The sequence below is a fragment of the Dothidotthia symphoricarpi genome (assembly GCF_010015815.1).
Source record: "Dothidotthia symphoricarpi CBS 119687 unplaced genomic scaffold P153scaffold_20, whole genome shotgun sequence".
In the NCBI taxonomy this organism is placed as follows: domain Eukaryota; kingdom Fungi; phylum Ascomycota; class Dothideomycetes; order Pleosporales; family Dothidotthiaceae; genus Dothidotthia; species Dothidotthia symphoricarpi.
The window spans coordinates 309,018-330,669 of NW_022985027.1; the positions used below are offsets into that span (position 1 = coordinate 309,018).

Here is a 21,652-nt window from a genome sequence, read left to right on the forward strand (position 1 = left end):
CATTCCACCCAGCCTTTCCAGCACCCAACAACCACCAAACCAACCCAACCCCCAAAATGACCACCAAACAACCCACCAAACAAACCATCAAAAGTCCGTCCCCCCCTCCCCATTTAACCCCCAACTAACCCCCCACCCAGCCCTCCTAACAACCCCCCTCCTCCTCGCCGCCGAACGCCTAATCCCCACCTACCCCCCGCACTTCCCCACAATCGAACACGCAAAAACCCACATCAGCCACCACTGCGCCGCCGCACACTTCACCTACGGTTCCCCGCCGGCGCACCTCCGCGACCGCGTGCGCGACCGCGTGCACTTCCTCGTCGCCGTGCGCGCCTACGAAGCGGGGGAGTTTTACCTAGACGAGGGCCTTGTGGATCGGGCGGCGCTTAGGAGTCAGTATTCCGCACTTTGTCTTTGTATTTGTGTCTAGGGGTGGGAATGGAGTGCTGACGCGGTGTAGATGCGATTGAGCGCGATATTGCGCGCGTGCTCCCGCTTATACGCGTCTGGCCGCGTGAGTTTCCTGATGTGGGCGCTGCGAAGCTGTATGTTGAGGGGGTGTGCTTCCGCGCGGGGTTCCGGTGTGGTGAGTTTGGGGGTGTGGCGCAGGGGCGGTTTAGGGGGTATGTTGTGTTTAATGCTGTGAGGAGGGGGTTTGAGAGGGGGTTGTTTGGACTGCGGTCGTGTGAGGGGGTGGAGGGGTGGCGCGTGGGGAGGACTGCTCCTACGTTTACTTCTGCGCCTGCTTCTGGGGAGAGGTTCGCGTGTCTTAAGGGTATGTGTTTGTTTGCTTGTTTGTGTGGAGACTGACTGAGCGCTGTAGATGCTATTGACTTCGATGTCGAGCGCCTGGTCCCGCTCGTACGTGGCTGGCCGGCTCGCTTTACGGATATCAATGCTGCGCGGAATTTCGTTGGGGGGTTCTGCTATGATGTGCGGTTTCGGTACTCTGGGTATGGCGATGTGGAGGCGCATCGGTATCGTATGTTCGTCAACTTTCATACGGCGAAGCGTGCGTTTGGGGAGGGTAGGTTCGTGCTGGATGTCCAGATGCTGGGGGTGAGGAAACAGGTTTTGGGTGGGAAGTTGGCGGAGGAGAATGGTGCTGTTGAGGAGAAGACGGAGATGGACGGAGGTGCTGTCGCTGGATCTACGCCTGTCAAGAAGTCCGAAGTCGACTCGGTCCCCGTCTACGCCGCCGATACCGAGCCCGAAACCGAAACTGCCGAGTCGGAGGTTCCTGCGACTGTCCTCCAACTCGCCACGCCTTTTGATCGTCGCCGAGACGACTCAGCCAACGCAAATCAAGATGTCGAGGAATTGGGGGTTCACGTTGACACTGACACCGAGGTCAGCGCATCGCCGTCGTCTACACTCCATGACAGCGTTGTGGACGAGAACGAGAAGGTCGATGACCTTGGATCCTTGCCTACTGTGCAGGCAGATCCGTTCAAGGTGAGTTCCATATCCACCTGTGTGTAAAATCGGCACTAATTGGGTGTACAGGACCTCCTTGCCGAGCTGCGACGGGAGTTCGTACTCAAGGCAGCGTTTGAGTAGGTTGGGTGTGTGTGCAGTGTCTGATTCTGCGAGTCTATGATTTCCCTGCTCGTGCGGATGTTCGGAACATGGTGTATATCCAAAAGCCTTGATTTGCTTATATTTGATTTATTGTATTTCTGCCTGTCATGTTTTCAGCAGCAAGGACTTGTTGATACTTCTCAGTGTATCTCTTCTTTCTTCCCACTCATGTATCAAAACACAGATATCGAACAATCACAACTCCCAAATCCTCGTGAAGCCTTCCATCCACCCTACCAGCCCCCTACACCCCCTTCCCCTCCCCCCTTCCCTGAATCCCACCAACCTCCCCCTCAACCCCCTCCTCCACCTCCCTCCTCAACCCCCGATAAAACCCCAACCTAAAAAGCACCTCAAACCACACAAACAACGGCGCCAAAACTAGCGCCTGCACCAGATTATCCAGCAACGCCGGCTTCCTCCCCTCAAACCTGCCGTGGCCCACAAACTGCAGAACCCAGCTCACAGCATGTACAGCTACAGCTATGCTATTGACTTTCGTCTTGTTATACCTAGACGAGAGTTTATTCGCGAGCGATGCGGCACCGAGGATTAGCGGCGTGATGCTTAGACCGGCGGTGTTGGGCGAGAGGAGGAGGTAGAGGGTTGAGTAGGTTACTGCGGCGAGGGTGCCGAGGTTGAGGGGGAGGTGCAGGTGCGTGAGGAGGGTGGGGTGGCGGATGGGAAGGGGGGGGCGTGTTTGTGCCCTTGGGTGTGGGTTAGTGGGGGGTTTTCTTCTGGGGGATTGTTTGAGTGAGTGGGGTGTGGGTTCGCTTGGTGGGTTGTTCATGGTGGAAAGGGGCCGGAAGTCCTATGGGAAAAACATACGAAGAGAAAGCCGGTTGCTAGCAAGACGGGCACGCAGGCGATGTGTATAGCCACATTTGTCGGATCTCGGTGGTATGCGCCGTACTATTTCAACATCAGCAGTTGCAGTTGCTCAGGCATTCTGATTTTTCACTACGACGCACAAAGACGAGGTTCTTCTTCAGATCAAAAACGGGCATTTTGATCATAAATCAGAGATGGTGTGATGCAGCAAGTGTGAACCAACAAATCTTCCAAGTCTTCCTGATGTGGGGGAAACCAAGCTGATAGATGGCAAAATCACCAATCCCTCAATTCCATGGTATCTCAAGCTCTTTATATCCTGCTTCGTATCTCCAAGCCCGCACAGTGCTCCATCCATCTCATTGCACAACCTCAAACAGGGATCATCTTCCTACCGAGGCAATCGTACGACTCTGATTGGCGCATGGCAGCGCTGGGGTGTGAGAATGACGCCAAGACGGCGGGTTTGCGGGGTCGTCTTAGAAGGGAATGCTGAGCTTGATATGGCAAGACCGATCGCACTCTGTAAGATGTGGTACAACGATGTATGTTTATGGACGGGAGTGTATGGCGCGAGGAAAGCGTGATGCACGGCACGGCACCGAACGGCACCGGACCGCATGCGTGGCTTCTGTCATCTTGACGATGGCGAGGTTTATGTTGACTTCACGTTACTTTATCTTGGTATTTTGGTTTATCACTTACTATACTATGAGGTATATGTGCGAAAAGAGGCTGTTGCTAGCTTGTATTTGAAGTGAGCACAACAGCCCACGACGTCCAATCGAGGCAATGAATAGAAACAGCTATTTCACATCACTGCACACATTGAGTTGAATATGAAAGTGAGTCTCATTATCAGGGGCAGAACACATAAGCTAACCGCACGAAGCCATGCTGAGGGTATATAAACGGAATCATCGCCAGACATGATCTCTCCACATGAATATCATTCCAACCCCACTGCCCAAACGCCTCGAGCTACCATGGCTCCGAAACACACAATACAGTACTGCACCAGACAGCATGTACAAAGGGCGTAAAATCGTAAATGCCTTGAAAACATCTCTCCAGAAAGCGTCCACGGCTTAGACATGTTTCTCGCCCACCGGCGCAACAGGAGCCTCGTACTTGACATACGCGTTCGGCTTAGCCACGCCCTTCTTACGCAGGATATACGTGTTCCAAGCATAGCTCAGCTGTGCCGTAACGCTCGGCTCGGGGAGATGGCCAATGTTCTTGTAGAGTTGTGGTTTGGCTTCGCCCTTGCGGCGGAGGATGTACGTGCGGATCCACCAGGGCAGGTTCTTGGTTGCTTGGTACTTCATGTGGACTGTTGTTGGGACGGCGAAGATGTAGTCGAGTTCTTCGAGCGTGCGCTGCTTGGTCTCGGGCATCCAGAGGAAGCTGGTCAGATGTTAGTATGTGCTGTTTTGTTGGGTTCGCGGGGACAACTCACATCATGATCAGCGCGACGATGTTCATGCCGCCGTAGAAGCCGAATACGCCCTGTGGCTTCATGACTTTCAACATGCGCGGGAGTGTGAGCGACAGTATAGCTGCCCAGAAGTTGTTGGTTGCGACGGCCCACGACATGCCTACCTCACGATGAGACAGTGGGAACACCTCGGCGGAGTACGTGAACGGAACGGGCCCTGCGCCTGGCGAGTAGAATGCGCCGAAGAGATACACGAAGAACGCGATGAGACCCAAATGCGCTGCACTCTCTTTGGGGATGTAGTAGCACATGCCGGCACAGAGTAGAGTCCAGAACATGTTGGGGAACGTGAACAGCAACAGTCCGCGGCGTCCAAACGAGTCAATCGTCCAAACTATGAGACGTGTCAGTAAATACAACATTATCAGGACTTCGCTCTACTCACCAGCAGGCCATGCGAACGCGAAGTTGACCAGACCGAATCCAAACGAAGCAATCAAAGCCTCCTTCTCAGTAGCCCCACCCTCTCTGAAAATCGACGATGAGTAAAAGGCAATGATGTTGATTCCGCACATCTGCTGAGCAATCATGATGATGCCAGAAGCTTGAGTGGCACGGCGCACACGAGGAATCGTGAAGAGTTCAATGAAGCGCTTGAAGAAGTTGCTCTTGGGATTGATGCCAGCCTTCTGCACTAGGACTTCTTCTTGCTCGAGCAGGCGATGGGTATAATAAAGATCGCGAGCGGCCTGCAGGGGAGTGTTTCGCAGTCTGGCGAACGACTTGTATGCCTGCGCAAACTTGCGTTTCTTCATCAGCCAGCGGGGAGACTCAGGTACGAACCAGATACCGAGGACTAGGGGAACTGCGGGAATGAACGCGGATCCAAACTGCAGGCGCCAGGCGATACGACCAGTGTTCTGTTGGTTGCGAGTTAGTATGCGTCACGCAAAGCTGTATCTTGACAAGACTTACCATGACGACCAAGTTGGCAACAGTTCCGAGAAAGATGCCAAAGGCCGTCCAGATCTGCCACGACATGACGAGTCCACCACGCACGCTAGCCGGTACGTTCTCAGCGGAGAAGACAGGTACTGTCACCTCTTTCAAACCCATACCGATACCAAGAAGCACACGACAAACAGCAAGCTGAGGCCACGTCTGAGACGCTCCTTGGCCGATGGGAGCGAAAAGTGAGAAGATGGCGGCGACGAAGATAGTTCCACGGCGACCAATCAAGTCATTGATAGGGTCCGAGATCCATGCAGTAAACAGAGCGATCGCGATGTACGGACAAGCGTTGATGAAGCCAATGATCCAGCTGTTCCTCTCGCAGGTACCCGCAGCCGTGCACGCATCGCCAGAATCCGGGATGCCCAAAGCCCGGCCGAAGGTCAAGTTAGCTCCGTTGGATCCGGTCTGATCCCAACCTTGGATGGCGGCGGCGACCGAGTTCAAGATGACGGTGTAGTACAGAGTGCGCGGGAGCTTGAAACGGTGCGTGATCTCCTCTCGAATGCAGGTGCGGTCATCTTCGTCCAGTTCTTCAATCTCCTCGAAGAGCGCTGGGGATTGGGCGACGAGTGCACCTTTGATGAGAAGCGGCTCAATGTGCTCAAGTTGGTGTTCCTGGGCGAAGCTCTTCACGTCGGCGAGGAGCTCGTGCTTGGGAACGCCAACGAGAGGGTTGCGGACCCTGTGTGTGTGAGCGTAGGAACAGAACCAATTGAACAACAGACGAGAGACTTACTCTCCCTCAAGGTTGGCCGTAAGGCGGGCGAGACTCTCTCTACGCCTCTCCTCATTGTCGAAAGCCGAACCCGAGCGTTCATGGCGCTCGCCAATAGTAGACCTAACGGATACAATTAGCAAAAAACAAGAGGTGAGCCATGAGGTTAGCAGAGCTTACTCAGTCTTGGTTTCCTTGGAGTCTGCCATGGTTGAAAGCAAGGCCAGGAAAGACAGTTGCGGTACAACGGCTCGCAGCTGGGGAAGTCATGCTTATAAGCTGCGGGGAGGAGGGCGCGTGAGCAGGGACCAGGCAGCCGACAGGGAATAACACATAGTAACAGTGAAAGGCCATCTGTGTGAAAGTTTTCCCCAACTTTGCTCCCCCATGGCAGGGTTGGGTATCACGCGCTGTGGTGGAAACAACCAATAGCTAAACGACAAGATGCCGAGATCAACGCCCGCCTTACACAATCCCTAGACCGCTGTCGTCGGTGGCCATGCACCTCCTCTGTCACAGTGCAGAGGCGAGGTGGAGTCCGCTAGGAATGCGCCTGGGCGTTCACTTATTTCGCCGTGGCGGTGGCTTGGCGTACGGCGGAACTATGCCAGAGACAACCCTGTGTGTGGAGAAATACGATGAGTGCGCAAGTTCCGGTATAACTTTCTCCATCCTCTGCACCAACGGTATGCACGCATGTCGTGATCATCGGTCGAGACACCCACCCTGTTCAGCAGTGCGCAAGGCATCACTTCCCGATCTTTCACAGTAAAGTGTAAAACAATATTAATGATAACCCGATCTTTCTGCGCTAAACCAGAGCCTTTCACCCGACGATCGTGAGCATGACACAACATACCACAGAACGCTTGGACATCTTCGACTCGAGTCGGACTTGAGCAATGGTCAGGGTATTGCGAAAATGCGGGGATAAGCAAAGCCAAGCTCACAAGAACCCGCCCGCAGCTTCAAGTCTGACATGGTGTACTCTTACACGACCTTGTGCAACACAGCTCAACTCGTGGGACGAGAATACGCCGCACTTGCTCACCGGTACCAGTCTGCCTTGCCCTGAGGTTGTGTACTTTGTCAGCGCTTCACACCGGTTTTGCGATTCGAATATCTCGACAGATGTCAACTGTAGATGCGGAGCGAGGCTTTACGCCCTGCATTCCGCGGATGTTCCCCACACTTTCGTCTTGGCTTTGAGCGGTTCCTCCCCGTGTTGATTGACTGAAACAGGGATGGCGCGTATACCCTGCACACACACATATGCTTGTGATACAATATCCGTCCATCCATGACTCCCGCGGTCGCAACACGTTCTCCACGCGTATTCAAGCTACCATTGCGGGACATAGGTACGGCAACGCGGTTAAGCGCTTTCCATATTAGACTGAGTGGGTCGTATCTGTGGGGCATATGTCGGATCATGTACCACAGCTCGTAGGGACACAGCTTGTGTCGTTGCCTGAACATGTGAACAAGAAGTAACGTGATCGGAGAAAAAGCGCTTTAAACTCGCGCAAAGCTTGGTGGACATATGGATTGAAATCTTTGCAGATACGTAAGCTGTCATATTTGGTAGTGAAGAAACCTGTCAGCACATAGTCTGCATATCCATCGCACAACCTCTCCCTCGTGTAATTGTTTTTATACATAAGCTAATGTATGGTCGTCGCGAATGGTCGCTATTCATGGTCAGTTTTTCAAGTCTCAGGCAAGGAACGCACAACATACCGTGAACACCCAAAGATGCCACACCACCCGCTACCGACGATCCAGTAACAAGCAATTCTCCCATAGACTGCTCGTCAGTAGTCTTGTAACTGGCAGTGTCCTTCAATTTCACCTCCACGCAACCCAAAGGCACGCCGAAGTGACTGTGTTTGGTCGAAGGTTTATCCTCGCGTCGGTAATCGTACACGTTCGTTTGTGCAATGGCTCCAGCAACTGTGGCAGCTGTCAAGGCGTATACGACGCGCGCCTTGGTGTAGATGCGCAAATCGGACAATTCATCTGAGTTTAGTGGGGGTGAATTGAGGCCAGCCCTCTCGGAAACAAAAACAAGACGCAGCTTTCCTGGAGTGGTGCCAATGGCAGCTCTAGTGGGTGCATTCAGTTTGGTCAAGAAGTTGTCGGTGGGCAGTCGGCCAGACATGAGCATGCGAGTTTCAAGGTAGTGGGCGAGCTTCTTCAATCCGCTTGTGATTGTGGTAGTGGTCGTGTTATGAAGCTTTGCAGCAGTTTCTGCGGAGATGACGGTAATCGTAGGGGCGATGGTTCGGGTAGCCAGAGTCAGATCAACGCCAGGACCTGCTACGGAGTTGATGACGACTGTTGCGTGCGAGAAAAGGGCAGCAAGAGTTAGACACAAGCTGTAAGAGTGTGTGAAAGCATCGGCAGGGAGGAATGTGTCTGAAGCGGTGATTCGGTGCATTGAAGGCAGAGCGGTGATGAGTGCGCCGGTAGCCGCAGCCAGGTTCTACGTGTGTTAGTTTGAGAATACAACAGTGCTAGGGCAACGAATTACCTGCTGAGTGAACTCGACAATCTCCGCAGGCTTGCCAGCGGCCTCTTGCCAAAGAAAGACGACATTCGGCGCCTTGTCGCTGTTGGAAGGCAATTGGAATGAGCTGCTGGCCTGATCCTGCACCAGCTGATGCCATACAGAGACGTCGATGTTGCCACCAATTCCCTCGGGCACTTCACTCCAGTCCATGTGCCTGCTCGTCTTCTCCACGGTCCAGATGATTTGGCGCAAGCCCGGAACCGCTCGGCTGACGTCAGCAAGTGGGATCGAGCCAGCTTGGGCGATCAGGGAGTCAGCACCAGTATGAAGAAGGAGTTCGACGAGGGTAGGGTGTGGTTGGTTGTAAGGGATCAGAATGGGTGTGAAGCCATAGAAAGCACCCGCGAACAATGCGGCCAGGAACTCGATACTGTTGGGCAAGTATATGGCGACCCTTTTGGCTCCTCTATCCTGCATGTGCCTGCCAATTGTGGCAATCTCGGTCGAGAGGCCAGCCACGTTGTGCTCTTCGATGTCCTCCTTCCCGTAGACGGTCATGATGGTGGCCGTGCCGCCAGAGCTTGCCTTCTTCTCGAGAGGAATCTCGCCCGTAACGCGTCGCCAGATATCACGAAGGTCACCATCTTTGCCTGCAGAATACATGGGGGAGCCTGGAGGCTTCACGGCAAGCCCGGTGCGGAGAGCGTCTGCGTCATGTCAATACCTACGCGGTAAAGCAAACGCCGAATGATGGACATACAGCCATGGGGAGTCTCGGGTGACCGGAAGATGGCGGATTCTCCCGGCTGCCTCACATACGAAGCTTGTGCCTGTCTTGCGAGCAGCAGTGGGTGTGTATCAGCGTCCGCTGTGTCGTAGATGACCCAGCCTACGAAGCCGAGGAGGCTGGCGAGCAGGAACGAGGTGTAGACATTCCAGCCGGCCAGCAGCTCGGAGATGCCACCGTCTAGCTGTTCAACAAGTCCGGGCATGATGAACAGATGACTGAGAAAGGAGAGAAGATGTTTGTTGGGGAGAGAGTAAGCTCGAGCTGCTCGACACTAGCGGGGTGAATATCAGGGTCGGTCGGCGTTCAGCTGGGCAAGGTGCCGACATGTCAAAACAAAGCGTTGCTACTCAACAAGAGACGCCCGAACTCCCAACTACCATGATGCGACTGTAGCTGCTTGTGCACCGCCAGATTACTAACCACTAACCCACAGGAACAGCGTTACCAGATCCTTACGAATTGTATTCTTGCTACCTCTAACTGAGGGACTGAAGTGAGAAAAAAGAGAAATAAACAAGCCCAGAGCCGTGTAGAACTCCAGCCAACATGTCTGTCGCGAGATTGGCGCCGCCTGCTACGCCCCAGACGCCTGCCACGCCGACTGCGCAGAGACACCAGCTGGACACGCCAAATGGCGCGTGGAAGCACCCCAAGTTCGACGAGATTGCGCGTCGCCAGTACGCTACCACCTTTGACGAGCGCAACGTGAGGACCATAGTCGCAAACACGGGGCTCCTGATCCTGTCTGTATACGGCAACGCCATCTCCTCCAAGGTGAAGCTGCTGGAATATGCTGCGTGCGCACTGCCCTTAGCCACCCATCTAACCCGCAAGCTAACGCCCTGCAGAACCCCAATGAACACGCTCATTCACAGGACCCCCTACAGCGAATGGGTCGTCGTCTTCATCCAGCTCGCCTTCGCCGCCAACATTGTCCTCGCATTCATGCCCCTCGTGCGCCGCTACTACCCCGACGACATGGCCGACATCCCCCTCACGCCCTCGCAGCGCGCGGCAATGGGTCTGAAGGGTGGTGTGCTCTCCCCACCGACCGCAGGCGCCGCCTACGCGTCGCCCAACTACGTCACTCCGCCGCGCTACCAACGATCCACACCGCGCGGCAGCTTCAGCAATCAGGGCTCGCAGTCTCCTCTCCTCGGCGCCAGCCTCGCAAAGTCCATGTCCAACTCGCCGAGCAACATGGGCAGCCCGCTGTATCGAGATGGGCTTGGAGGGTCGACGACAAAGCGGGCGAACTATGGTGGAAGTCCTATGGGCAGCAGTTTGTTTGGAGATAGCGGGTCGAGTGGACCAGGGACACCGACGCCTTCGACGGGTAGAGCAAGCGTGGGTTTGAACAACAAGTGGCTGTACGAGAAGCGAAGGGACAGCCCAAGGAGTAACATGTTCACATGAGGCGTGATGCTTTTGGGAGAGCATGTGTAGATGTCTCTTTATAACCTCATATATCACGCTGGCGCACTGGGTGGGCACATGGCGTTTAGTTACAACACACCATGGCGGATGTTTTGATTTCCAGGAAATTTCATATATCATAATTGCAAGAGTGGAATCATTCCCATCAATCATCCAACGCCTCCCATGCACTCACTCACTTGCGCAACCCATATCTTACACCTTCCCCCAAGCACCCCCTCACGAAAACCGATCCCCCTTCCGACTCCGAAACACCCCACTCGCCTCATACTTGCTCTTCGCGCCCTCCTCGCCCTCATGCCTCGTCGCCGCCGGATCCTGACTAGCCTGCACCGACGGATTCCCCATCTCGCCGCCCGGACTCCCTCCCTGACCCCCCGTCTTCCCCTGCGTAACCGCGCCTGCGCCTGATATCGGTGTTGTCGACGCACTAGATGCAAGCGACTGCTCGAGCTGGTACTGGCGCTGCCGCTTGACACGGTCGGCCTCTGCTTTCGCCGCCCGGTCCGCGTTGATCGATTTCTTCGCGAAGTAGTATGCTCCGCCGCCGGCGGCTATGAGGGTTCCCCAACCGTAGCTAGGAGGGTTAGAGGGAGATGGTGGTGGAAGGTGGTGGGTGACGTACTATACTGATTTTATCTGGGGGGTGTTAGTGTGGGGGTGAGGGGTTGATGGGGGGTGGCTTACGGTGTTCATGGTTGCGGTTCTGCGGAGGAATGGGTAATTGGTGATAAGATGTGGGAGGGTTTGCGCGTGTTGAGGGTTTTGCTGTGCTGGGGGAAGTGGTCTGATGTTCGTAGGGCTGGGGCGATTGCTCGGTGATTGTTCGGGGTTGGGGTGATGTGGTCATTCGTAGTTGACTTCCATCAACGTTTTGCAATGTGCGATCTGTCTGTAACAACAACGTTTCTCAGCATCACCAAGAGCCAATCTGATGGATTTTGACGAGCATGCAAGACTGCTTTCCTAATCGGACGTCTAGACTCGCGTCATCCAGACGTTGACCTTTATATCCAAATACCTAAGTCGCCACACCGGCAAGATTTTCTTGTCGACGTTGTGAGTTAGTCTCTTCATGACCTCACTCCAGGAGATACACGAACGAGGGTGTCAAAACCCGCATTTATCGAGATCTTAGGCTTCATTTGTACCGTCGAGATTGACCAATGGTCATCACTGAATGACATGCGGTCGTCTGAAAGTCAGTGAACAATAAATCGTCTCTTGACGACTTGCTGCTCAATGTACTGTGCGGACGCGTGTTCGAGAGCCCAGGCAGCCGTTGGTTGAAGTTTGGTTCGGTCGTGAGCCCTGGATCGTATCGTAGACCCTAGGGTCGTGAAAACTCTTCGATTGACCAGTAATGCTGAACACATGACCAGAGCAGCTTCGGCGGGGGTGACGATATACGGATACACGAGAGTTCTCTGGTCCACAATCAACTTCTGGGAGCAACAACTCCCACGATCGGACTAAACTCCATAGGACTACACTCGCATGGCCGGCATAGTAACGTCGAAACACTAGTAGAAGTCTGGCGTTCTCAACGTCTTTCAACGGCGTGTCTTTCTCCAATGAGGTACCGGTCAGGCCACTCAAACAGGTAGGACTGCCCTTGGGGAGGTGATGGTCAATGTACCCGATTCCCGGTACTTGGTCGCTCATCGTGTAAGGCATCCCTCCAGGACCTGGAGCTCTATCTACCAGGAAACCCTTCTTTGTCGCTCTACGCAATTGGTCTCCTTCTTTCTCTCTCCTTCCCCCTTTCCTGTACATCAGAGGCGTAGTAGGCCAGCTCAGTCTTTCGTCAATCTCACCCTATCCTTTTCATATGTTCGATAATTTACGCAACCGCTTTCTCTCCAATCTCGATATTCATTGGAGAACAGACGTCACACACCAATGTTACACTAATTCCAAGGTTGAAACATGGACAAGACCAATCCTTCTATGGTCTCTCCATGACAATCTGACCATTTTCTCCCATCGATATAACACGCTGTTGAGTGAAAGGACGACTAGTCGCGCGGCATGGAAGCGGAGTCGCGAGTGGATGGGGATGGCCTATTCTCGTTAGCGTATGATGGCGTTCATCCCTTCCGCTGAGGCGTTCGCCCCTTCCACTAAGGCGTTTGCTAGATCGTATCTCGATTCGAGAAAGATTAGCGATGTCATCTAGGGCCGCCCTTACGGAATGTTTTGCTCCAACGATCGAGAAGCCTCCGAACCAATGGTTCTCCCGCATCGAAACTTTATCTCGGAACCTCGCGCGCGCTCTAGATTCGAAACTTCCGCGCCGCAGTGAGGGGAGATGCAGATGGTTCGAGACAGGGGAGAGGTGCAGAATGGTAAATTGTGGTGAGTGAATGGCGGCAAACGGGCACTTAAGATGCAGCAAAATGCATATGTTTTTGAGATCAGAAACTTGGGACATTAGTTTTGTCCATCATAATTCTTTGTCATCTTGGTAGCCATGGTTCGTCAAAACCCCAACAAGACTGGTGTCAACGGTGTGAACGGCGTCAACGGCGTCAACGGCGTCAACGGAACAGGAGTGAACGGAACAGGAGTGCACAATGGAAGTTATGCCAACGCCGCCTCGCCAATGCCCATCGCCATCGTTGGTATGGCTTGTCGGTTTAGTGGAGGTGTCACAAGCCCCTCCAAGTTGTGGGAACTTTGTGTTGACGGGAGAGATGGCTGGTCGAAAATACCAGATACGCGCTTCGATGTAGCGTCGTTGTATCATCCTGACCGTAACAGACCAGGTAGAGTCAGTACCGCTCCTCCATATGATCATTTGCATGTCAAGCTGATACTATAGTCGATAGAGTAATATCGAGGGTGGTTATTTCCTGGACGAAGACATCTCTGTTTTCGATGCTGCATTCTTTAATCAGTCTACAGAGGCTGCCAGTGTGAGTACAGTTTCATGAATGTTCACAAAAAGATGTATCCTCATCTAACAACTTCAAGGCTCTAGATCCCCAAGTTAGACTCATGCTCGAGAGTGTTTACGAAGCAACTGAAGATGGTAAGTGTGTTTCTCTCTTCGGGTGCAAACATTGACTGACAATGCCAACATAGCCGGTATCCCTCTTGAAAAGCTAGCGGGCTCCAACACGTCTGTATACGCTGGATGCTTCAACCGGGATTACCACGAGATGTTGATGCAGGATGCCGAGTCGTTCCCGCTTCTCGTATTCACTGGAACCGGTGCTGCCATGCACTCGAACCGAATATCCCACTTCTTCGATTTGCAAGGGCCAAGCATGTCCATTGACACTGGTTGTTCAGCTGGAATGGTTGCCCTGCACCAGGCATGTCAAAGTATCCGCTCGGGTGAGAGTGACATAGCGATTGCATGTGCGGCGAATGCGCTCCTCGTCCAGAATGCATTCATCGCCGCCTCCGGTCTTGGTACTTGCAGTGCGGAAGGTCGGTGCTTTGCCTGGGATGATCGAGCTTCCGGGTATGGCCGAGGTGAAGGGGTTTCTGCGCTCATACTCAAACCCCTGGATGCCGCGTTGCGTGACGGAGACCATGTCCATTCCATCATTAGAACCACAGGCCTCAATCAGGATGGAAAGACAACCACAATTACTTCGCCATCAGCGGAAGCGCAAATTAGGTTGATACGAGAGTGTTACAGACGCACAGGCTTTGAGCTCTCAGACACAGGATATGTCGAAGCCCACATGACTGGAACTCCTGCTGGGGATCCAATCGAAGCTGAAGCTCTAGCAAAGACATTTGGCAACAGCCGCGAAGAAGATGATCCTATCTTCGTTGGCTCTATTAAAACAAATGTAGGACATACCGAGCCCGTCAGCGGTCTAGCGGCCATCATCAAAGCCACTTTTGCTCTCAAGCACGCGGTCATCCCGCCCAACCTCAACTATGTCACAACAAACCCGGCCATACCACTGGGCGACTGGCACCTCCAAGTACCTACTACCTTGACAGCATGGCCGAAGAACAAGCCACTGCGCGCTTCAGTAAACAACTTTGGCTATGGAGGAACCAATGGGCACGCAATTCTGGAATCTCCAAACACAACACATAACCATGGCATTGAATCTCCTACCGCCCACAAAGTTATCCGGAAAGATGATCAGAGTCGTCTTTTCGTCGTCAGTGCCAAGGACATGACTGTTTGCAAGAACTCGATGCAACGTCTGGCTGCTTGGCTTGGTGATAACACACCATCTCCGGATGACCTCGCATACACGCTCTCTGAACGACGAACATTGCTCTCCTGCAGAACAGTCGTCCGGGCCAAAACTCTTGGCGAACTTGCTGATAAATTACGGGAGCCATTGCGCAAGCCTGTGTTCGCACACAAACGGTTGCGGCTTGGCTTTGTCTTCAACGGCCAAGGTGCACAATGGCACGCTATGGGTCGAGAGCTGCTATTTGGATATCCAATATTTGCGGAGGCGGTCATAAGAGCTGATATCATCCTTAAAGGATTCGGCGCGAATTGGTCCCTCACCATCGAACTCATGCGGAAAAAAGAGACGACACGCGTAGCCGATATCGATCTCAGTCAACCTATGACCGTTGCACTTCAGCTGTGTCTCGTCGACTTGTTGAAGTCTTGGAACATCTCTCCTGATGCGGTAACCAGCCACTCCAGTGGTGAGGTTGCAGCCGCTTACGCGATTGGAGTACTGTCTTTCGAGGAAGCACTTGGAGTCGCCTACTTTCGTGGAGCGTTGGCCTTGAAATATCAAGCACAAGCCACGCTGCCCGGCGGGATGCTTGCTGCTGGAATCGATGCTGAGACTGCCAACCGATACATCAAACTCTCAGCGCCCAAGGGGCGTGTTGTAGTGGCTTGCATCAACAGTCCTGGTAGCGTCACACTTTCTGGAGATTTAGAAGCCATTGATGACATCACAGCACGACTCGAAAAGGACGGCTTCTTTGCTAGAAAGCTCAAGGTCCCTATGGCTTACCATTCTCATCACACATATCCAATGGCGCAAGAGTATACCGAGCAACTCCAGGCCATTCTGTCAACCCCCACCAAGAGAAGACAATGCGACGTCTTGTATGCTTCTCCAGTAACAGGCGACTTGATTCTCCCAGCCGATACCATAAGTGCGGAACACTGGGTGCAGAACTTGACGAATCCAGTCCTATTCAGCCAAGCATTTGACAAAATGTGTTTCAAATCGCCAGAATCAGACTCTCGAACCACCAATGTGGACTTGATTGTAGAGATAGGGGCACATGGTACCCTAGCAGGCCCAATACGGCAAATTCTGAAGGCGCGAGGTGTGGAGATGCCTTACATCTCTTGTCTCCAACGATCTGTGGACGCCATCGATACCATGCAGGATCTTGTTTGCATGCTACAAAGCCACGGCTACCCAGTGGATTTAGCTGCAGTCAACGAGCCGGATAGACAGCAAAATCTCAAATTTGTGACGGATTTGCCTTCATATCCTTGGGATCACTCTAGGAAATACTGGGTCGAGTCAAGGTTCAGCAAAGAACAGAGATACAAGAAATTTTCGCCCCACGAGCTGCTCGGCACATCGTTGAGCGGATCCAACCACCGGACTCCTACTTGGCGCAATTTCCTCCGCCTCTCAGATGTCGAGTGGCTGTGCGATCACCAAGTTGACTCTAACGTTGTATTTCCGGGCGCTGGCTATATCGCAATGGCCCTCGAGGCCATCCGGTTACTCACTGATCCTTCGGAAGAGACAATCCTCAGTTATCAGCTCCGCGATATCGACATCCTGAACGCCTTGGTTATTCCTGAAGCACAAGCAGGTGTTGAAGTTCAAATGTGTCTCCGTCCTTGCAGCGAGAAGAAGTTTGGCCGCAAAGGCTGGTATGAGTTTGAGCTCTGCTCTTTGTCTTCCGGAGACATGTGGATTGATCATTGCCGAGGCTATGTTACAGCTGAGACTGACGAGAAGCTCGAGCTTCTACGAGCGGCAGAAGCACCTTCGATCGATACAGAGTCATTCTTCACGTCAAAGGATAAGGTCGAAGCTGTCAATCTCGACTCATTCTTTGCTGACCTGCGTGCAAGTGGGATTGATCATGGTCCCCAGTTCCGGAACTTGATCGACAGTCGCTCGGAAGGAGCGCGGGCTCTGACCAACTTTGAGATAGCTGATTTCGTCTGCAGCGAACACAACTATGCGTTGCACCCAACAACCCTCGACTCGATCATCCAAGCTACTTTCAGCACGCTGAACAAGAAGATGGGTCAAGACTCCATGACCTTACCTAGATTCATTGGCTCGATGTCCATCCCCAAGAATTTCAGCAGAGAGGGCGGAACTAAGTTACAGGCCTTTACAGAGCTGCTCAAGTCAGAGAAACGAGGCCACACCTCTGACATTACTGTTGTTGCTACCGACTCAGATCATTCCTCGCCTGTTCAGATCCGAGACTTCTTTGCTCAGGCAGTATCTCGACAGGTTGATGCTACAGCTACGGATACAACACTATGTTCCAAGACCTGTTGGGAACTTGACATACTACACAGCCTTCCGGACGGCTTGAAAAGCTCACTCGCCGAACCAATAAAACCTCAGGATGCAGAGCTAGAACGAACACTTGTTCGGACGTGTTACTATCTCATTCATGACGCCGTTTCTGAACTGGCCAACCAGGATACAGAATCGTGGTCGTGGTATCACAAGCGATTTCACAGCTGGATGAAGAGCGTCATTGATCTTGGCGAGCGAGGTGAACTTGCGCCAGGCAGCCGATCTTGGTCACCCGTTAATGCGGTGGTAAAGGATATGCTCTTCAATGAAATGGACGCCTCCGGTGCCTTTGGCCAACTTACTGTTCGAGTTGGTAAGAGGATAGCAAGCATGGTACGCGGCGAGACGATGCCACTTGAGGTCATGAAACAAGACAACCTTCTGGACCGGTTCTACGAAGAACAGGCCGCTTGGGGAAGAGCCTATTCCCACGTCAAGAAACTGGCTGAGCTCTACGCTCTGAAGACGCCGGGAGCCAAAATCTTGGAGATTGGAGCCGGTACCGGTGGCGCTACGACACACGTATTGGAAGCATTTGGCACGAGAGGTGACGGAACAGGATCTCTGATCGGCAACTACACGTTTACGGATATCTCCCCAGGGTTCTTCGAGGCAGCGAAGACCAAGTTTGCGCCGTGGTCAAGCGTGATGGACTTCAAAAAGCTAGACATCGAGACAGACCCCTTGGAACAAGGATTCACAGCAGGCAGCTACGATCTCATACTGGCATCTGAGTGTCTGCATGCGACAAAAGATCTCCGCCATACTATGGCGCACGTTCGAAAATTACTGAAGCCGGGTGGCACACTGCTACTTGTTGAGGCAACTACAAACCGACTCGCATCGCAGCTCATCTTTGGCACACTTTCACAGTGGTGGGTTGGTGAGGAGCCAGAGCGCCAGATCAGCCCTATCGGAACACTCGACATGTGGAACCGTGTACTCCTGGCGACAGACTTCACTGGCGTCGATTTTGAGGTCTCCGATTACGAGGATCTTGAATTCCAGTCGAAACGGGTCATGTTGAGCAGGGCTACGAGATCCCTTTCGGCACCTGTCTGTATCGTTGTACGCGAATCAATGTCCATCTCTGAGCAATGGTTATCTGAACTAGTCGAGACGATTGAGAAGAAGACCGGTGTCCCACCCACGGTAACCAATCTTGACGACACCGAAGCCTTGCAAGATTCGCTCTGTCTTTTCCTTGGTGAGATGGAGTCACCGTTCGTAGACGGCATCGACGCGACCGACTTTGAGAAATTGAAGCGAATGATCTTCGCTTGCTCTGGGCTTCTCTGGATCAGCTGCGGCGGTGCTGTGGCCGCCACCAACCCCTCTTTCGCCGCGACCGACGGTCTACTGCGAATCATGCGGCTGGAAGACTCTAGCAAGAGATGGATTCGGCTTGACTTTGACGAAGGTGCGTCTGTCTGGACAAATGACAAGATTCGCCACATCGTGCATGTGTTGGAACAGTCCTTTGATCCGAATGTCGCCATTTCTGACTTCGACTGGGAATATTCCGTAAGGAACGACATGCTTCACGTGCCTAGAGTGTTCCCGGATTGGCCTCGAGATATGATCGCAAAGGGTCGTGAAGCTGAAGGCGAGGGTTTGCCAACACTCTCACTCGATGACCATGATGCAACGTATCTGATTGCTGGTGGTCTAACCGGCATTGGACGCGCCATTGCATTATGGATGATCGAACACAACGCCAGGAATCTGATTCTCGTCTCTCGCAATGCAACATCTCACCCCGGAGCGGCTGAGGTTCGTGAGATCGCTGAAAAAGCTGGTTGCCGTTTGATGGTCTGTGATTGCGATGTTGCAAACAAGGACAGTTTCCTAAGGCTTCTGGACGACTGTTCGACAATATTGCCTCCCATCCGCGGAGCTATAAACGGAGTGATGGTGCTAGCCGATGCTCTCCTGGGACGCATGACTTATGAACAGTGGTCCAATGCCGTGCGACCCAAGATTGACAGCAGCCGAAACATGCATGCGTATCTACCAGATCTTTCGTTCTTCATCATGCTGTCATCAATAACAGGCGTCATTGGATTCCCCACGCAAGCCAACTACGCCGCTGGCAACACCTTCCAGGACGCCTTGGCGCGTCACCGCACCGCACAAGGTCTGCCCGCTGTTTCCATAAACTTGCCTGTTGTGGGATCAGTCGGAGTTGTCGCGGAGAGAGAAGCCAAGGGCGATGATCGAGTCCGTGCATACACAGAGGGCTTTGGAATTGACTCCATCGACATCGATGGTGTGTTGAGGATCATCGGGGGTATTATCCGCAAGCCTCTGCTAAAGTCACCCCAAGACAGCCAGATCATGGTGGGCCTCAACTCCCGTGTCTTCCAGTTGGACTCAAACATATCTAGAGATCGCCGCTTCGGAACACTGCGCATTGAGAGTCCACTACAACAACATGTCGAAATGAACAAGCCGACTAAGACCTCTGCAACAGCTGCGCTAGTCCAAGCTCTTTCCAGCACTTCGACGATACCCGAAGCTGTGTCCGTCCTAGAACAGGCCATGGCAGCCAAGATGGCCGATATATTCAACATTTCCTTGGCAGAGGTTCAGTTCGACCTGCCACTGTCGCAGTACGGTGTTGATTCGCTAGTTGCTGTGGAATTGCGCAACTGGCTAAGCAGCAGTTTCAAAGCTAAGATATCTGTGTTTGAGATTCTTCAGAGTGCGTCGTTGACTCAGTGTGCGGTGTTGGTCGCGGGCAGGAGCGAGTATGTAGCTTCGAAGCAGGTGCAGGTGCCGGTACAGGAAGAGGCACCGTAAATGGGATTGAAAATAATGGCAGGGCGTTACAGGAATTTTGGGATATATTGTATTACTATCATAGTTCTCTAATGTTGTTTCTTCGATTCATTGAGACACCTGGAAGTTGTGTTAGTGATGTCACGGCACATAGTAGCCATAGCTTGTGTTTCACTCCGGAGAGTTTTATTGCTGCGCATGATGTACTTCGAACGAATCATAATCAGAGTTACAAGCAAACATGCTGTGAGCTCTGGCCAGGATACAAGCCATTGTCCAGTGTCTGAATATAAAATTAATCAATGACCAATTCATAGGAGCTGAGTTCAAAGAATAACAGATTTCTTGTTCTGTGAGCATCATTTGCTAAGTACGGTAACAGATCGAATGGCTTCTATGATGTGATCTCGAAACAGGCATAACTTATGACTACTGTTCACCTTGAACTCGACTGATCCTGACTGACTTTGTCACGGTGATCTTCCCTTGAACATCTTGTCCCACCAGTTCCTCCTGGCTGTCCGTACCATGCACATGCGACGTGTTACTCGTAACGAGAGTTTCCAGCGGGATTTTCCTATCATCTCTTGACGCACTTCCATTTCCTCCTGTTCCATACTTTGATCTTTTCCGACTTTCGGGGGTTTGTATGTATCCGTGGCTGTTGTCGTAATAACGTCCTTGATTGCTACTATATACGGCTTTTGCCTTGCGGTACAGGCCTGGGCCGCATCCTACTGTGATAGCAACGGACGACTCAATGATACTCCATAACGCGAGCCAAGTCGTCGATGGTGTGGAAGTACTTGCACCCGTAGTCGCGCCGACCTGGATGACTCGAATGATTGATGCCAACATGCAGAGTATGGCAAGTGCGAAAAGAGCGCCAACGCTAAGTTTTCGCGAGAGAGGCATTTGGAGGTTTCGTATCAGGGTGACGGGTAGGAGCATGACTAGTAGATCTCGTTAATACCTCATCAAAATTGACAAACTGAAGCCTGCTTACTCAAGATATCGGTTGTAAGGTCAACGGCGAAGGCCTCCCAGAAGCTGATCAAGCTACCACGGACATCTTCAGGTGTTGCGCCACAGCCACCTGAAGTGAACCAGGCGCGAAGAGATGAACATGACGTGATATGGAGGGTAACTGATAATATGAGAGTCATGGAGGGTATCAGCTTGCACGTCTAGGGGTTTGCAAATAGGGAGCGCTTACCAATATAGAGTAGACAAGGACAGCCCACCACAGCTTGATGTATAGCGGAACGTTGATCATCATTCTCTTGTAAAAGGCTAAAAGGGAAAACTTAACACTCCAGAGTGTCAACCAAAGACCCGGGCTCGTGAAGAAGAACATTACTTGGATAGCAAGTGCGTCTTGTGTTAACCCCGGATACGGCTTCAGTCGTCCTTCTTGAAGCGCAAGCATTCGGAACATGAGGTCAGTTTTGCCAACATAGACCCCAGAGACTGTCATGAAGAATACCCATGCCAGGATGAGCCAGCCGTCGTCCCACTGAATTTTGGTTTTCTGCTCGACTCTTAGAGCTGCTCGGGCTCCAACAACGAGAGTGGTGTAGATCATGAGACCAATTCCAGTCGTCCGAAGGGTCGTCTCAGTAAGGCCTGTTGAAGACATCGTAGGAAATGAATAGATGGATAGATTCAACAGAAAATTTGATCTCCGAGTTTGATTTATGCCATTCTTCACAGCCAGATAGTCGGAAGGAATGAGACTTCTCGTCATCTAGAAAGCGGCTTCCTTTGTGATCTTCAACCAAGGGATCTCGTTCTTGGTCATTGTCGGTTTTCTGAAGAGTCTCGCCGCATACGATGGATGAAACTCATGCACAATCCTTGCCCTGTCGCACTTCGACTATTTGCCACAATTCACGCGTAGACACCGATTAGTTGATCCGTAACCGCGCCGTACTCGATTTTCAGGTCAAACAGGATTCCAGACTCCAGGGATCATCATATCTAGCTAGACAACATGTAGGATTGTGGCGTAGTAGGTAAACCTCCGATCCGA

General features: G+C 52.5%; 9 protein-coding genes across 9 annotated transcripts; 3 read left to right on the forward strand and 6 right to left on the reverse strand.

Moving 5' to 3' along the window:
• Nucleotides 1-56: 56 nt before the first annotated feature.
• On the forward strand, nt 57-1,811 carry P153DRAFT_400194 (uncharacterized protein; the record flags this gene model as incomplete). Its single annotated transcript, XM_033671797.1, has 5 exons — nt 57-93; nt 141-395; nt 464-778; nt 827-1,458; nt 1,510-1,811. The coding sequence occupies 5 exons, from the start codon at nt 57-59 to the stop codon at nt 1,561-1,563; spliced, it is 1,293 nt and encodes a 430-aa protein (XP_033519758.1). The 3' UTR covers nt 1,564-1,811.
• Nucleotides 1,812-1,906: 95 nt separating this feature from the next.
• P153DRAFT_370040 (uncharacterized protein) lies at nt 1,907-2,976 on the reverse strand. The gene is made up of 3 exons (XM_033668926.1): nt 2,556-2,976; nt 2,413-2,496; nt 1,907-2,291 (listed from the first exon to the last, which is right to left on the reverse strand). Exons 1-3 carry the CDS (start codon nt 2,589-2,591, stop codon nt 2,109-2,111), a joined length of 303 nt encoding a protein of 100 aa, XP_033519759.1. The 5' UTR covers nt 2,592-2,976; the 3' UTR covers nt 1,907-2,108.
• Nucleotides 2,977-3,275: 299 nt separating this feature from the next.
• On the reverse strand, nt 3,276-5,817 carry P153DRAFT_370042 (D-xylose-proton symporter). The gene is made up of 6 exons (XM_033668927.1): nt 5,763-5,817; nt 5,604-5,705; nt 4,829-5,549; nt 4,299-4,773; nt 3,875-4,247; nt 3,276-3,822 (listed from the first exon to the last, which is right to left on the reverse strand). Exons 1-6 carry the CDS (start codon nt 5,789-5,791, stop codon nt 3,504-3,506), a joined length of 2,019 nt encoding a protein of 672 aa, XP_033519760.1. The 5' UTR covers nt 5,792-5,817; the 3' UTR covers nt 3,276-3,503.
• Nucleotides 5,818-7,219: 1,402 nt separating this feature from the next.
• P153DRAFT_370043 (uncharacterized protein) lies at nt 7,220-9,199 on the reverse strand. The gene is made up of 4 exons (XM_033668928.1): nt 8,855-9,199; nt 8,116-8,801; nt 7,323-8,067; nt 7,220-7,273 (listed from the first exon to the last, which is right to left on the reverse strand). Exons 1-4 carry the CDS (start codon nt 9,084-9,086, stop codon nt 7,236-7,238), a joined length of 1,701 nt encoding a protein of 566 aa, XP_033519761.1. The 5' UTR covers nt 9,087-9,199; the 3' UTR covers nt 7,220-7,235.
• Nucleotides 9,200-9,220: 21 nt separating this feature from the next.
• P153DRAFT_111916 (uncharacterized protein) lies at nt 9,221-10,710 on the forward strand. The gene is made up of 2 exons (XM_033661912.1): nt 9,221-9,681; nt 9,733-10,710. The coding sequence occupies exons 1-2, from the start codon at nt 9,431-9,433 to the stop codon at nt 10,298-10,300; spliced, it is 819 nt and encodes a 272-aa protein (XP_033519762.1). The 5' UTR covers nt 9,221-9,430; the 3' UTR covers nt 10,301-10,710.
• P153DRAFT_348476 (uncharacterized protein) lies at nt 10,301-11,030 on the reverse strand. The gene is made up of 3 exons (XM_033666206.1): nt 11,005-11,030; nt 10,947-10,956; nt 10,301-10,898 (listed from the first exon to the last, which is right to left on the reverse strand). Exons 1-3 carry the CDS (start codon nt 11,015-11,017, stop codon nt 10,541-10,543), a joined length of 381 nt encoding a protein of 126 aa, XP_033519763.1. The 5' UTR covers nt 11,018-11,030; the 3' UTR covers nt 10,301-10,540.
• Nucleotides 11,031-11,232: 202 nt separating this feature from the next.
• Nucleotides 11,233-12,138, reverse strand: P153DRAFT_111967 (uncharacterized protein). Its single transcript, XM_033661913.1, has one exon. The coding sequence runs from the start codon at nt 12,095-12,097 to the stop codon at nt 11,561-11,563; it is 537 nt and encodes a 178-aa protein (XP_033519764.1). The 5' UTR covers nt 12,098-12,138; the 3' UTR covers nt 11,233-11,560.
• Nucleotides 12,139-12,489: 351 nt separating this feature from the next.
• P153DRAFT_434449 (putative polyketide synthase) lies at nt 12,490-19,674 on the forward strand (the record flags this gene model as incomplete). The annotated part of the gene is made up of 5 exons (XM_033673082.1): nt 12,490-12,679; nt 12,793-13,094; nt 13,153-13,239; nt 13,298-13,355; nt 13,409-19,674. The coding sequence occupies 5 exons, from the start codon at nt 12,490-12,492 to the stop codon at nt 19,639-19,641; spliced, it is 6,870 nt and encodes a 2,289-aa protein (XP_033519765.1). The 3' UTR covers nt 19,642-19,674.
• A 375-nt stretch (nt 19,675-20,049) lies between these two features.
• On the reverse strand, nt 20,050-21,259 carry P153DRAFT_360362 (uncharacterized protein; the record flags this gene model as incomplete). The annotated part of the gene is made up of 3 exons (XM_033666915.1): nt 20,050-20,573; nt 20,627-20,807; nt 20,837-21,259. 3 exons carry the CDS (start codon nt 21,257-21,259, stop codon nt 20,050-20,052), a joined length of 1,128 nt encoding a protein of 375 aa, XP_033519766.1.
• Nucleotides 21,260-21,652: the final 393 nt, after the last annotated feature.

Excerpts from the sequence above, each read along its gene's own strand:
- P153DRAFT_370040 (XM_033668926.1), bottom strand. The coding sequence starts at position 2,591 with ATGCCCGTTTTTGATCTGAAGAAGAACCTCGTCTTT. Across the intron at positions 2,497-2,555 it reads TGAAGAAGAACCTCGTCTTT|TACGGCGCATACCACCGAGA; the intron begins GTGCGTCGTAGT and ends ATGTTGAAATAG. Across the intron at positions 2,292-2,412 it reads TAGCAACCGGCTTTCTCTTC|GGCACAAACACGCCCCCCCC; the intron begins GTATGTTTTTCC and ends CCCACACCCAAG.
- P153DRAFT_370042 (XM_033668927.1), bottom strand. The coding sequence starts at position 5,791 with ATGGCAGACTCCAAGGAAACCAAGACTGA. Across the intron at positions 5,550-5,603 it reads ACGGCCAACCTTGAGGGAGA|GGTCCGCAACCCTCTCGTTG; the intron begins GTAAGTCTCTCG and ends TCACACACACAG. Across the intron at positions 4,774-4,828 it reads TTGCCAACTTGGTCGTCATG|AACACTGGTCGTATCGCCTG; the intron begins GTAAGTCTTGTC and ends CGCAACCAACAG.
- P153DRAFT_370043 (XM_033668928.1), bottom strand. The coding sequence starts at position 9,086 with ATGCCCGGACTTGTTGAACAGCTAGACGGTGGCATCTCCGAGCTGCTG. Across the intron at positions 8,802-8,854 it reads ACCCGAGACTCCCCATGGCT|ACGCTCTCCGCACCGGGCTT; the intron begins GTATGTCCATCA and ends GACATGACGCAG. Across the intron at positions 7,274-7,322 it reads GGCATCTTTGGGTGTTCACG|CGACCATTCGCGACGACCAT; the intron begins GTATGTTGTGCG and ends GACCATGAATAG.
- P153DRAFT_111916 (XM_033661912.1), top strand. The coding sequence starts at position 9,431 with ATGTCTGTCGCGAGATTGGCGCCGCCTGCTACGCCCCAGACGCCTGCC. Across the intron at positions 9,682-9,732 it reads AAGCTGCTGGAATATGCTGC|AACCCCAATGAACACGCTCA; the intron begins GTGCGCACTGCC and ends AACGCCCTGCAG.
- P153DRAFT_111967 (XM_033661913.1), bottom strand. The coding sequence starts at position 12,097 with ATGTACAGGAAAGGGGGAAGGAGAGAGAAAGAAGGAGACCAATTGCGT.